General features: G+C 40.1%; 1 protein-coding gene across 1 annotated transcript in view; it reads left to right on the forward strand.

Annotated features, from left to right (window-relative positions):
• Positions 1-13092: 13092 nt before the first annotated feature.
• The window catches only part of dally (division abnormally delayed protein), a 35480-nt gene continuing 35045 nt past the window's right edge, over positions 13093-13527 (forward strand). The window contains exon 1 of the mRNA XM_013310962.1: positions 13093-13495. Within this exon, the coding sequence (XP_013166416.1) occupies positions 13093-13495 (403 nt within the window). The remainder of the gene's footprint in view (positions 13496-13527) is intronic.

Below are 13527 nucleotides of genomic sequence, written 5' to 3' on the forward strand. Positions count from 1 at the left end.
ACCAGCGCATGGTTCAGAATCTGTACGCATATCCATCGAGTGGATCGCCCGTGTGTCACCCCGTGACCACACGATACGGTCTCTGCAGACCACGACCTCCGCCAGAGTTAATCGCGCACCGCGCACCCACGGACTACCTGAGTTGCCTCAGGAGACACCGATTTCTACCGGGCTACGACTACGAAATAACCACTGGTACGGTCGAACACAATACGGTCGATAGAGTCCCCTTACTCGAGTTTCCACAACAACTTAAACTTGCTAACCATCATCATTTACATCAACCTTGACTGGTATATGACCTGCTGGCATCTTTCATAACCTATCGTGTGCAAATTTGTAAGTACGCCTTGAATTTAAAGCTTTCAATGTGTAACGGTCACCATCCAATACTTCAACTACTTTAATCGGCCCTTTAAACTTTAGATCTAATTTTGTTTAATTACACACTTCAGTTGCTAACAACGCAAAGTCACCGACCGAAAAGTTAACAATTATTGCCTTTGTTTTGTCGAAACGAGATTTATCATACGCTGCACAGGTTTTGATATTTTCTAACACGTTTTCGCGAATCTCCTCAAGATCGTCGACATTAACCTCTGCGTCACCGCACATCATCGACAGAGTACTTGCCACCTTACCAATTAAAAGTTCTAAAGGCGAAGCTTTTGTCACACGGTTGATAGAATAATTTATAGCTACCGCTAAGCTTACCCGTCGCGTCTATGTGAATCATGAGCCGCGGAAATCAAAGGAAGTGGACAACGGTCCGGCACAGTGTTAATGTTAAGTTCGCGGTAATCGATACACCTACGGTCTGAACCATCGTGCTTCTTGACCAGAAAAGCTGGGCTTGCAAAAAGATAGCAGCTGGGTCTGATAATATTCGCAGCTAAAAGTTCTTTGACGCGGTCACGAATAACGCTTCGTTCGTCAGCCGACATCCTATATAGTCGCCGTTGTACCGTTCGATTTTTAACTACTAACCTAACTTTAAGCTCGCCGGTGTTTACACGAGTCGTAGGCAAACCGGTGATAAAGAAATCTGAAAACTGATCTAATGTTTGCATAAGTTTTAACTTGTCAATACCTACTACGTCCGTAACAACGATTGTTAAATCTTGAGTACCTGCCTTATCGCTATGCATCGAATTTACGTAAACAATTTTTGATAAACAAAGCTCAGTCGATATCAGGTTCATAGCAAAACCCTGTTTTAATATCTCGCGACCTAACATGACGTCACTCTGAAGGTAATTATCGGGCAAAACATGTAATAAAACTTCGAGATGGTGATCGTTAATTTTAACACAAGACAAAATCTGTTCGGTACTGAACACTCGAGAATGACCCATACCGGTCATAGCAACAACATTAGTAAACCGTTTACCACTAAATTTGGATGCAAAACTTTCTTTAACTAACGAGCATTCAGCGCCAGAATCATAAGTAAAGTAAATCAGTGAACCTTTATGTTGTAATGTGCACGACGGTGGTTGCACGACGAATACATCAATCAACACGTCGCTCCCCTCGAGACGCGCCGGCGCCTCCGTCGCTCGACCCGCCGCCGCTGCCACCGCCGCTGCCGCCGCTGGTACACCGCACGGCGATTTGGCCTGTTTTGCCACATTTGTAGCACACCAACGGTCTTAGAGTAGGCTGCTGCATCACTGGGCTTGACGGCTTCGGTGTCGTAGGTCTTCCTTTCACGTCAATCGCCTTGCTTCTACATTCTACTCGCTTATGGCCGGTCTTTCCACAATTGAAGCACTTGAGAGTTAACTTCGCTCGTTTAAAATCAAGTGCACCCGATGACTCGCCGCTGGTAGTTATCTTGCGTTTTAATTGAGAAAATGCATTCAATTCTTGTTGTAATTTTTCTCGCGATACGATGTTCGTAGTAAAAGCCAAACGTTGAAGTCTTGTGTCAAACTGCGATATGTGAGCCAGTACTGTAGCGACGGCTATCTCTTCTTTGTTTACATCTTTCCAACGATTCGTTAAAGAAGATATCAATCGACTTGCATATGCCGGAAGTGATTCTTTTTCACTTGGTTTTTGTTCACTTAATTTAATGAGGGTACCTGCTAAAGTTTCTGTCGAAACAAATCTTTCGGTAAAAAGTGATTTGAATTCTCTCCATGTAATCCCTTCGTACGCGATTTGAGATAACCAGGTGGATGCCTCACCTTTGAGGGCCTTACTGACAGCTAACACAAGCTGGCCGCCTCTTGGTGGATTTTCAGAGAAGCACAAATCAGCGGTTGCACACCACGATCTTGCATCGGTGTCCTGTTTGTCGGGGTCGAACGTAGGTAGATTGTCGAGATAGACATGTTTCGGCGCTTGCAGAGCTTCGATTAGCGCGCGCATGTTCTGATTTTGTTGTTCGAACATGGCACGCCAAATATTCGCTTCATTGCTTCTCTCTTCATGTTGCGTGGACATCGATCCCACTTCTGATGACGGCGGAGGTGGGTTGCCGCTTGCAGAGGGGTTCATGGTGCACTTTTCAATCTTCAAATTACAATTATGATAACGTAGGTAACGCGCGATGGTTCAATGTCCGTTCCAGTCGGCAGCCACAGGAGAAGTGTTCTGCTGCCGTGCCTCGGCTGGTAAGGTGTTGACCCATCGAACGCCGACAGACGGCGCTGGCGTCACTTTCCGTAGTAAACTCAACTGCCGCAGTGGCGCTAGTGTTGCGTTGATTACGACATATATATGTTTTGATTTTTTGTTACAGGTACGTTTAAACAATGCTTAAAGTAACCAACCAAGTCATAGCTATGCAAAATTAGGAACATCATGGCGCCGTCTGGTAAGGTTACTTTTGGAAACAGTAAATAATTCCTAAGAATTTCGGAGTTTATCATATTTGATAACTTTTTTACAATTTAATTATCAGGCAATATTTTATCGTGGACTTGAGTTATAGTAATTACTAATTATAATTATAAAATTAATTCGACATATTCGTTATTGTTAACAGTATTCTTGGAAGTTTTGTTTTGCCCGGAAATAGGAAACTTGGAAAGTTTTGTAACAAAACTTAATTTTATTATTAACTAGCTGTCACCCTCGACTCCGTCCGCGCGAAATTATAAAATAACTTAATTAGTAGCCTATGTGTTCCAGACTATGTTCTACAACCCTGCCAGATTTCATCGAGATCCGTTCCATCATCCATCCACCCATCCAACTAAATATTCGCATTTAAGATATTAGTAAGGCCACCGTGATGCAATATTTTTGTACTGTTATACTGATTTTTTTTAATAGTTACTTCATATTCCGACGTTTCTGTTATAAATTATCTATATTTCTTTATGCTTCATTTGGAATTGTTACTCGTATCACGTACAATTGGGCAACAAAGTTCGTAGTTCTTGTTTGGATTTCAAGAAATTAGTTGCGTTGCCTTAAAATAATTGTCCTAATTAAAGGGACGTTTCGGTATTGTTCACTTGTTTTTACGTTTCCCGTACCGACGCCGGCTTTTCGGCGCCGCACAAACCAGTCCCTGCATACGTGTACAGTCGAAGAATTAAATTCCTATCCCACTTAAGATGGAATATCGAACAGGAAAATGTTACTATAAGATCCATTATTTAGTACGTATGTATGTTGCTATGATAAAGTTTCGACCTAATTGCATTTTGAGCTCCAAATTATATTAAACGTAATGGGTACGAAATAAATGTCCTGCACTGTATTAAATAATTATAATAATTTCGGTTGTTAATTACAACGAATTCCGTGTTAATTAAACACCAACATATCACAGCCCGTTTAAAAATATATATTTCTTTGTAGACGTTCTAAGAAAGACCGTTGACTCTAGTTCAAAGAAAAAAATATATAATTAGCTAATCTTGTAACGTCTGGTTTTCTTCCGTAATAACGATTTCTTTTATATCGCGGTTAAGGCGATTTGTATTATTATTAGTTATTTTAATTACCAGTTTACCGTGGGTTTCTGAGACTAATATCTTTGTATAAAATATATCGTTGTCACTGCCTTTCATCTTTGACAAACTGTGGTACCCGATACGTTTTAAAGTGGTATTTTAGTCTTAGCAACCCACGGTGTGGCCTCAGTTTTTCTATTATTAACAAATAATATAAATCTTATATATAAAATTCTCGTGTCACAATTTTCGTTCCTATACTCCTCCGATACGGCTTGACCGATTCTCATGAAATTTTGTGAGCATATTCAGTAGGTCTGAGAATCGGCCAACATCTATTTTTAATCCCGCACGGACCGTGTCGCCTGCGACAGCTAGTATAATATAATATTCTCTAGGACATTCTATATTGCATTTTTTTATTTACAATCTAGTGATTTCTGGTAATTTTTTTGATTTCCCATTTAAAACTATAATTTAATATTCATAAAATCACTAACGTTTTTTTTAATATATGATATTATCTAATTTATTATAGTAATCTTATGAATCTGGGACATATTAATCAGATAAAATCTTTTTTATCTGTGGGTAACGAATTATCATAGTTTAAATACAACAATGTCTGTCAGTCTGTGTGATGTTGCACAATGACTTCACCTCGCCCTCGCCCACAGCTTTGCCGCTTTTGACACGTTTCTCTCTAATGTCAGTCGTCTCAGTCGTTTGTGTGAAGCTGACTGACGCTTGTCAGTCAATCATCGCGTTTTTTTTTGTTTAATTAATGCAGTTATTGTCTACTATGATGGTTTTTCCTTCTAGTACATGTAATGATGTCAAATTAAGAAGTATGTAAATCAAGGTAGAATTCAAAAGCCAAAAACTATCATTTTTATGTTGTAGTATTCAGATCGCAAATTGTTGCTATCCTAGTAATAATAGCCATTTAATAGTAGTACACAATTCTTGTAATATTCGTGATATAGATGATAAAAAGTTTTCTACGTAAAAATATTTTGTTTATTATTGTTCACTTATCATTCAAAACACCATATCTGAACTGTTAATTCTGTCACTATGAAATCGCAATATAGACTTTAAATTCATACGCAATAGGTAGATTTCATAATAACGCCTTTATCTAGTAGATAAAGTCTATCTGTACTAAATTATGTCTCTTTGTTTCGTGCGTTATCATCGATTACTTATCATCTTATCGTGATATTGTAACTGCGCAGTTTGGAACAAAGTCGATGGAATCATGTAGCCTTGTAGCGGTTGAAACGATCGCTCTTGTAGAAGGAACCCTTCCGCGAATACTGTTTTTTGCACAGACTAATGCTGATTAGAGAGATCATCATATACGTAGACATCGTCCTGAAATAAAACATTTTATTTGATTGTAGAGTCCGTTTAAGTAATATTTTATTATTAATGCAATCTACAATTATTTATTTTTATGTCAACTTCTCTGAGAAAACTGAATATAGATTCAAAACCGTTTATTAGCGGTGGGATAATAAAATTAATTTGCAAATTGTACAGCTCAAGAGTTTTATTACGTTAAGTTAATCGTATTATATGACATAGAGGATAAAAACCCATATTATTCATCTATTACTAATATTAGTTTAGAGTTTTCCCATTGTCTCATATATGTATAGAGTTTAAATTATTATTCATATTCATTAAAACAACATTACAAAGCTTGAATGTATGTTGTAACTCACATTATCGTGGTTGATAAAGTTCATACATTTTGATTATAATTCTTTACGAGCCATTCATTAACATGCGTAATAGTTATATTGATGAGCTGTAAACAATTGTGATTCAACGCTTATTTAACTATACTTCTACATTTAAAAGACTTACATTTAAATTGTCCTAAACTAAAATAAAAGCTGTATTATTAAATAAAGAATATGAATAACTAAATAGCCCTTTATAAAGTCTAGTATCACTTTAGCTTTTACATAAAATTGAAAATTATTATGCATATTTTAAAATGTTTTCTCTGGCTAGTGTTAGTCTGTGCAAAACCGCGGCGACGTTAGCGCGTGACACACTTGACGAAAATAGCAACACTATCTGCGAGCCGCGCCCCTGTCACGGTAGACTTACAGGTGGAACGTACCGACAGCATATCAACCCAAGTAATGAAAAAGTTACATATTTAAAAGGGTATCATTATATGAAATGCTTTTCGTCACATCGGTTGATACGATAGTTGGGCCAAAAAGCTTTAATATATTAAGCGCAAACTCTATTTTGCAGTCAGTACATAAACTTAACTTCCGAACTAATTGTGTGGATGGTGGCTTAAACTTTATAAAAAAACATAACAATTACCTCAATAAAGAACAGTAGAGTAAAGATAGAGAGACAACACCGCGACATCACTGCTAACTTGCGAATTATTGCTGTAGAAAAGTAAGAAAAAGATGCCTACTCCATGTTTTTGCAGTAAAAATACGAGTATAATCGTATCTTTTACAGCACTTTACAGTTTGTTCCCATCGGAAGACGTCATTTTGTGTAAAACACGACAGAAAGTTAAACATTTTATGTAATAACAAATCTTAACATCTATAAATAGCATATTGACTCTTATTACAACATACTAAAGAGTTAGTATTGCGGTATCTTGCAATCTATGAAAATATGAACGAGCTTAACCAGTGGGAGTTCTGTCAACTGCCATCGTGTGGGAAATTTTACGAGACAAATCCACGCTACTGCGGAAGCTTAGCGTTTGTTTGGCATGATAAGGCAGCTGGGATGTAGGTGCTGGATTAAAATGTATTAAAAATTATAAGATATCTCTTCCGGCTCCTACGCAAATACACCTTAGAAAGTTTATCTTCAATAATGAGAATTTAAATTTTGCGTAGTAATGGCGTTTTGGAGGTAAACTAGTTTAGACATCTGCTTATTGTATTATTACCAAAATAGTTTATAGCGTACTTGTATTTGTAATTAAATAGACAAGATAACCTGAAAGATGTGCTTCTGAGAAAACATAACATGTCAACGATGTTTTAATGCAATACGTCGGGGTTGATAACACGCTTACGTAAGCGAGTTTATAAATACTGAGGTTTATAAAGCAAGTGCACAAGTGCGGTGAATGGGCCTATCTGCCCCGGGGTTAATGTGCAATTGATCGGCCGCGCCCATTCATCACGATAGCCTACTGCTTAATGGACGCTGAATTGGACACCTAGATCGAACGCCTCAAACCTAATTGTACATACGTATGTACAATCTACATAATTTTTAAGAACTACAAGTTGTATAACTTCTTCGTATGTTAATCTTACTTCTTACTTATTATATACTAGCTGTCGCCCGCGACTCCGTCCGCACGGAATCAAAAAAGAAGTAGCCTTTGTGTTCTTCCAAACTCTACATCTAGATCCGTTCAAACATTCTGGAGATACCTTTAAACAAACATACATCCATCCATCTAAACATTGGCATTTTTTACTAATATTATGAATTATGATTTTTTGTCAATTCAGCGTGTACGGAGTCGCGGGCTATCGCTAGTGTGACTATATTCGCAAGTAGCAAGCATGGGGCTAGTTCACCATAGATATTGTAAGGTACATAGGTTCCATACGGGGGCATTATACATCGGTCTAGAAGCGCACGCGCAACGCATTCTTGATATCCTAACTGCACCGCGTCCGCTACGCGCTAATTTGCAGATTTTATTTACATTTTATTTACATTCGAAATTATAAGCTCCCACGGCCTTTACTTCTGTTTACATTTACTTTACGGTAGATAAAAATTTAAGTAAAACATTTGAATAGCGTGTTCGGTTCAACCCAACTCGAATTCAAAGGTTTTTAAGGGTTATTTAGTGCTCGCTTAATAAAGATTTAGTAAGACGTATCTGAGAAGAAATTCAAAGATATGTGTGAAGTCAACCAACCCGCACTTGGCCAGCGTGGTTGACTATGGCCTAATCACCCTTACCTTAGGGTAGGCTCTGAGCCCCTCGGTGGGGACGTATAGTGCTAGCTAATGATGAAGACATATCTACACTTATACTGTTTTTATTTTACAGTGCTGGTTGGTTTGTTTAAAAATTTAATATTTGCGTTTTGTACATCATAGTAGCGTGAAAAATGATAAATACAATTGCGAACAACAGAAACCACTATCAATGTTATATTTATAGACTAATCAAGAATATAAATCTGTTCGTGTATCAGTTTCAGAATTAGCATTAAGTTGTTTAATTACATTTTGTAGATAAGACGAAACAACACAAGCCGTGTCTCCTGTCACGTATGTCTGCCGTGTTGGCCTGCTCTAATTCTGCAATGATTATATCACCTGAAGATAATGAGCAACGCAACTAGTGTAGGGATGTCAAAAGATAGACGCGATATAAATAGACCACGTATCTGTATATCCATGCAAATCCAGTGGCAACCCTGTTAGTAAGTACACCCGACCGATCAGTAGTACCATACTATCTTGTATTTTGTGTCAGTCTTTGATAAACTTGTGGGAGCCTCAGTGTACACCCGACCACTTCTTGCATTGTTCCTTTTTTGTATGAAACTATGCTGTGACTTGTGCGTGCAAGTGTACTAACAATTGGTGTCATATTTATTTAAGGTTTTTTTTAATACAAACGCCTCGGCTTGTATCGATGTCAGCACGTGGCGTGGCCCAGTATTTTTATGAGGCTTGTGTTTGTTTACTTTCAACGCTCATTGTTCATCCTGTTGTAAAGTTTGGCACACATTAAGACTATAAGTATTAATGAGTTAAAAAGTGGTGATTCTGATAATAATATTAGTGCATTTTGTGTAGGCAAATAAGGATATCTGTGCTGGTAAGAAGGCGCTGCTATCTTGGCTAGTCTGACAAATAAGATGTTAAACCTACATGCACATTTTATAGAAAACCATGAAATTGAAAAAACAAAAACGTAATATGTACTATAAGGATAAAATAAATTAAGACAAAAAAAAATAAAAATAACAAAATATGGAGTTGCCTTGACACCCTATTTAAAGGCAGCCAACTTCACACAGGGGGCATTTGCTCGTTGCCTTTGAAGGCGTTAGGTCGTGTCAAAGTGCGTAGTGTAAACGTGGGTAGTGTCGAATAATTGTGTAAATTAACGGTTGATTGTTTGTTCATAATTTAGTAAAATTGCTGAAGCTTTATTTTGTAAAAAGATAGTAAACCTAATTGTGATTCTTTCTTTTTTTTTTAATAAATTTTTGTTTTAATTGCTAAAATCAGAAGTGGGATTGGCCTCCCAGCTCACTGTCTGCTTTCTAAATTATTTTTTTAGGAGGGTGAACAAACAAACAGCCGTTAGTTGAATCTCTTTCGTGTTTTAATAAAAATTTGCTCGGAATGCGTAACCGGTTCAGATCGCGTAGTAGGTCGGAAGGTGGTACTCCACCGTTGCGAGATTAGGTAGTGATCGAAAGCGACGTCATGATCGTGTCCACAACCGTTCTTTGCGGCACCGTCGTCGCGTAGATTCATCTGACACAGATAGAGATCGTTCGTGTGTGCGTATTCGAGAACGTTCAAATCATTATCGGTGCGAGCAACCGTTTAGGCCAGACGAACGTCGTCGTTCGCGTAGTCGTGAAACTTCGATGAAGGAAACATTGAACGCTATTATGACTCGACTTAGTAATATCGAACAAAAGACGGCGGATACGTCCTCGATGCCATCTCAACGTGACAACACACCTCAAGGCAATCGTGAACCATTTGTGACTGCCATGCAAGCACTAGCGGACACTATCCTCAGTATTAATCGTGGAAATCGTGGTTACTTTGTATCCAATTTCGATCCTTCTGTACATGACTTTGAGGTGTGGTGTTGCGAGGTAGAACGTGCTAAATTATCTAACGGCTGGACTGACTTAGAGTGTTTATCGCGTGTCGCGGTTTGCCTTAAAGGTGACGCTAAGACCTGGCTTAACGAATGGACGACGAATGACCGGTCGTGGTCAAATTTTACTAAAGAATTTAAGTCTCTTTGTCCGAATAAGATTGACTACGCTAATATTCTTTTCGACGTAATGAACACATCCTCGGACAAATTTCAATCCTATGCCGAGTACGCTCGTCGGTCACTTTTACGACTTCGTATAGTTAAAGGACTCGGTGAAGAAGTCATGATTCAAATTATAATCCGTGGAATAACTGATGCGCAAATCAAGTCAGTAGCTTCAAACTCTAATTTAACGGTCGAGAATGTAGTTTCGTTCTTAGCCAACTATACTAAACCTATGTTTAATGTTAAATCTGATAATCATAAACCATTCATTCTACATAAGAATAAGTCTCACAGTTCTGGTTCAGATCAGAGATGTTTTGGTTGTGGTAAGCCTGGACATACTGAAGTTAACTGTCGCACTCCGGTTCAACAACATGCAAATACTAGGGATAGTGGTTCTAGAATTACGTGTACCTTTTGTAAAAAAGTGGGTCATAAAGAAGACGTTTGTTTTACCAAGACTAAATTATTAACTCAGGGTACAAATCGGAGAAATATTAACTTAGGTAAAGAACTTCCAAATTGAATTTCCACATATAGCACTAAAAATAGATTTTGTAGTTGTACCCGCCATTTGTATGAAGATATCGATTATTATTTTTACCGATGTACTGAATAGGGATGGGTAGTCAGTATTAGAATTCGAATTACACGTCAACGTAGTACAGAAGGTAGATGAACCTATTAATGTTAACACTCCTCTCCAGAGTTCCGAGTGAGAATTATTATAGTCCGTTATCACTAAAATTTCAATCATTTTTAATAACCGGTACGGCGTCCACAACGGTTAAGGCGTAAAACATGAGTATTAGGTTATCCAGTTCAATACCGGTGGTCTATCATCCTTATCGACTATCCCATTTAGAAAAGTTAAAAGTGCGCGATATAATTTTAAGACGACAGATATGCCATGGTCAGGTTAGGCCGAGCCCTGGCAAGATGCAATGCTAAATAAGTCTGGTAGCTCCTTGGTTTTGCCGGCTGTTTCCATCAGTATATGAAAGATTATGCGACGTTGTCCACGAGCGGCGCAGGTGGACAACATCGAAAGATCTTTAAACTGGGCACAGATTGCCCAGGCCGCAGACACCGAAACACAAATCCTATTACGAAAATGATTAGATGGTCAATTGGACCCTACACGTTATGTGTGTCAAAACGAACTCCTGTTTAACGGTATTCCCTGGTAGGAGAGGAATCTAGACTGTTGTGTTACATCCCTAAAGGTTATCGCTCGAGCTTATTGCGAAATTTCCATGATGAGCACCAACACATAGGAGCGAATAAAACTTACGATCTTGTACATAAACATTTTTGGTTTTCAGGTCTAAAACAATTCGTAAAAAAAAAAAATACACCTCCCATTGCCTTATCAGTATTTCAAAGAAACACCCAAAAAAAAAAAAACGATATCCTGTTCAGTACGGTTCATTTTGATGTTCTCTGTCCTAAGTCAAATGACTTCAAGTTTGTGTTGATTTTAGTACATTCTTCCACTAAAATCTGTTTTTCCTATTTACCGACATGATCCCGACGAGCTTAAACGCACCTTTGATTACGCAATACTAATGTTTGGCGTACCAAAGATGTAGGTTTGAGACCGACTAAGAATGTTTGAATCTTTCACCGCTACAAAAAGAGTTGGGTTGCGAAGTTCACTACGTAACGCCCGAAATGCACCATGCAAATGGTCAAGTCGAGCGTTATGTACGAACAGTTTTAAATTTGATTCGTGTTGAGATTTATTATAATAACAGCATTTAGTCTGCTTCACTTCGTAAAATACAACTTTACAAACTTTACAACAAATTGTCCGCGTTAAATTTGTTGATTTTTATTGAAGCAACCACTCCTGTTATCCGTGCGTTGATCCGCGATGTGACACTTGAGGAGCACCGACCAAACCGCGAAGGGTGGAGAGAAATTTGCAGGACTCGAGCCAGAACTTTACCAAGAAGTAATCGAGAAGAGCAAGATGCACGTGTGTGTCATCCAGCGTCGGCACCCTTCGAGAGTATTTCAAGTTGATGACTTAGTGTTTGTTATCAAATACTCCCAATCCACTGGTAAGCTAGACTCGGGTATGCGAGGCCCGTACAAAGGTGCTTGCAAACGATCTATACGAACTCTGTGGAGCCTGTGGTAAGACTACACAAGCGGCTCAATACATGGTGTTGTGGAAAGGATAGTGGTGTCCTGAGAGTTGTGCAACGTTCTTTGAGAATGAGTTTTGAAATCTATCTAATGCCTTTTATTTTGTTTAGAGATGGTCGATCCGGCTGGCCTCAGTTGCGGTCCGGATGAAGAACTCTTCCTGCAGACACATTTAGACAAGGGTTCTATTGTGATCTGGTAGGATCTGGCTGGCCTCAGGTGCGGTCCGGATGAATAGCTTTTCCTGCAGACACATATAGGCAAGGGTTCTATTGTGATCTGGCAGTTATGGATGACGTGCAGGCTGAGCTCTAGCACTTTAAGACACGCTCAGAGATTAAAGGCTCTGACGTGGTCAAGCTTTAGTCGGGTCCTCTCAGACACGTTTAGAGACAGGGGCTTTATCGTGGTCTGGGTGGGCTTTGACTGGTCGGATGCACCGTAAAGACAGGGGCTTTACTGTGCACGTGACAAACACGCAGGGGTCGTGTTATGTCCACGGACCTGCTCGGTTGTCCGAGTGGGCGGAGAGGTGAACTCCGACGTGGCGCGTCCCCGGGTGGTGGATAGGGGAATGCCCCGGCAATATGCCGGGGTAGGGCGAAAGCCCCGCGAACCAAACACTGGGGAGGGAAATGGGGAGGGCGGCCCCGGCGTGCACTAGCCTGCCGTCGGGGAGGGGTGGGGGGGATCCGTCCTAAACTAGAGGGGGCACGCCGACCTCTCTAGCATACCCGTAACCCTGTGGTCCCTTCAACGATCTCCATCAAACCGGCGTTATGGAGTACGTTGGGACCACAGAAGCGGAGGGCTTGCCTTAACCGGCCGGCCCACGAGAAAGGAAAACTCTATAAAAACCCGACAGAATAGTCGTAAAAACCTACAGATACCTCTGTAGTAAGTAGCCCCACCCTTCGGAATGGGCGTCACCCGGGGGTGGAGTTTAGATCGGCCCTACTCGTGGGAATCATTATGGATTTTTCAAATAAACAAAATAAAACGGTTGAAGAAGGAGAAAGAGGGCGCGATGCGCAAAGAGGAGAGGAGGAGAAGGAGGCTATGGAGGGAGTGATTGTTGTCAGTGCGACCTGCTCCAGTGACGAGAATACCAGTGGTGGGGAAGAGGAAGTTTCTGCGCGGCGGCTACGAAGCCACGCCAAAAAGGCTGAGCCGGCGCCGGCGCCAAAGGTGACCCTGAAGCTCACCTCAGGGGAACTGAAGAAAAAGAGGGCCCTGAGGGAGTCGTCCGGCGAGGAGGCAGGATCAGCCGTGGCAAATAAGTTGTCCACGGCGGCCAGAGGCCGCATAAGAGGAAAAACAGGGAAACATGCTTTCCTAAAAGCGGCGAAGGATCACCTGGCGAAGGGGTTGGAGAGTGACTCGGGCGACTCCGACCCCACTTACCGG

Source organism: Papilio xuthus, unplaced genomic scaffold, assembly GCF_000836235.2.
Source record: "Papilio xuthus unplaced genomic scaffold, Pxut_1.1 DF827680.1, whole genome shotgun sequence".
NCBI classification, from domain to species: domain Eukaryota; kingdom Metazoa; phylum Arthropoda; class Insecta; order Lepidoptera; family Papilionidae; genus Papilio; species Papilio xuthus.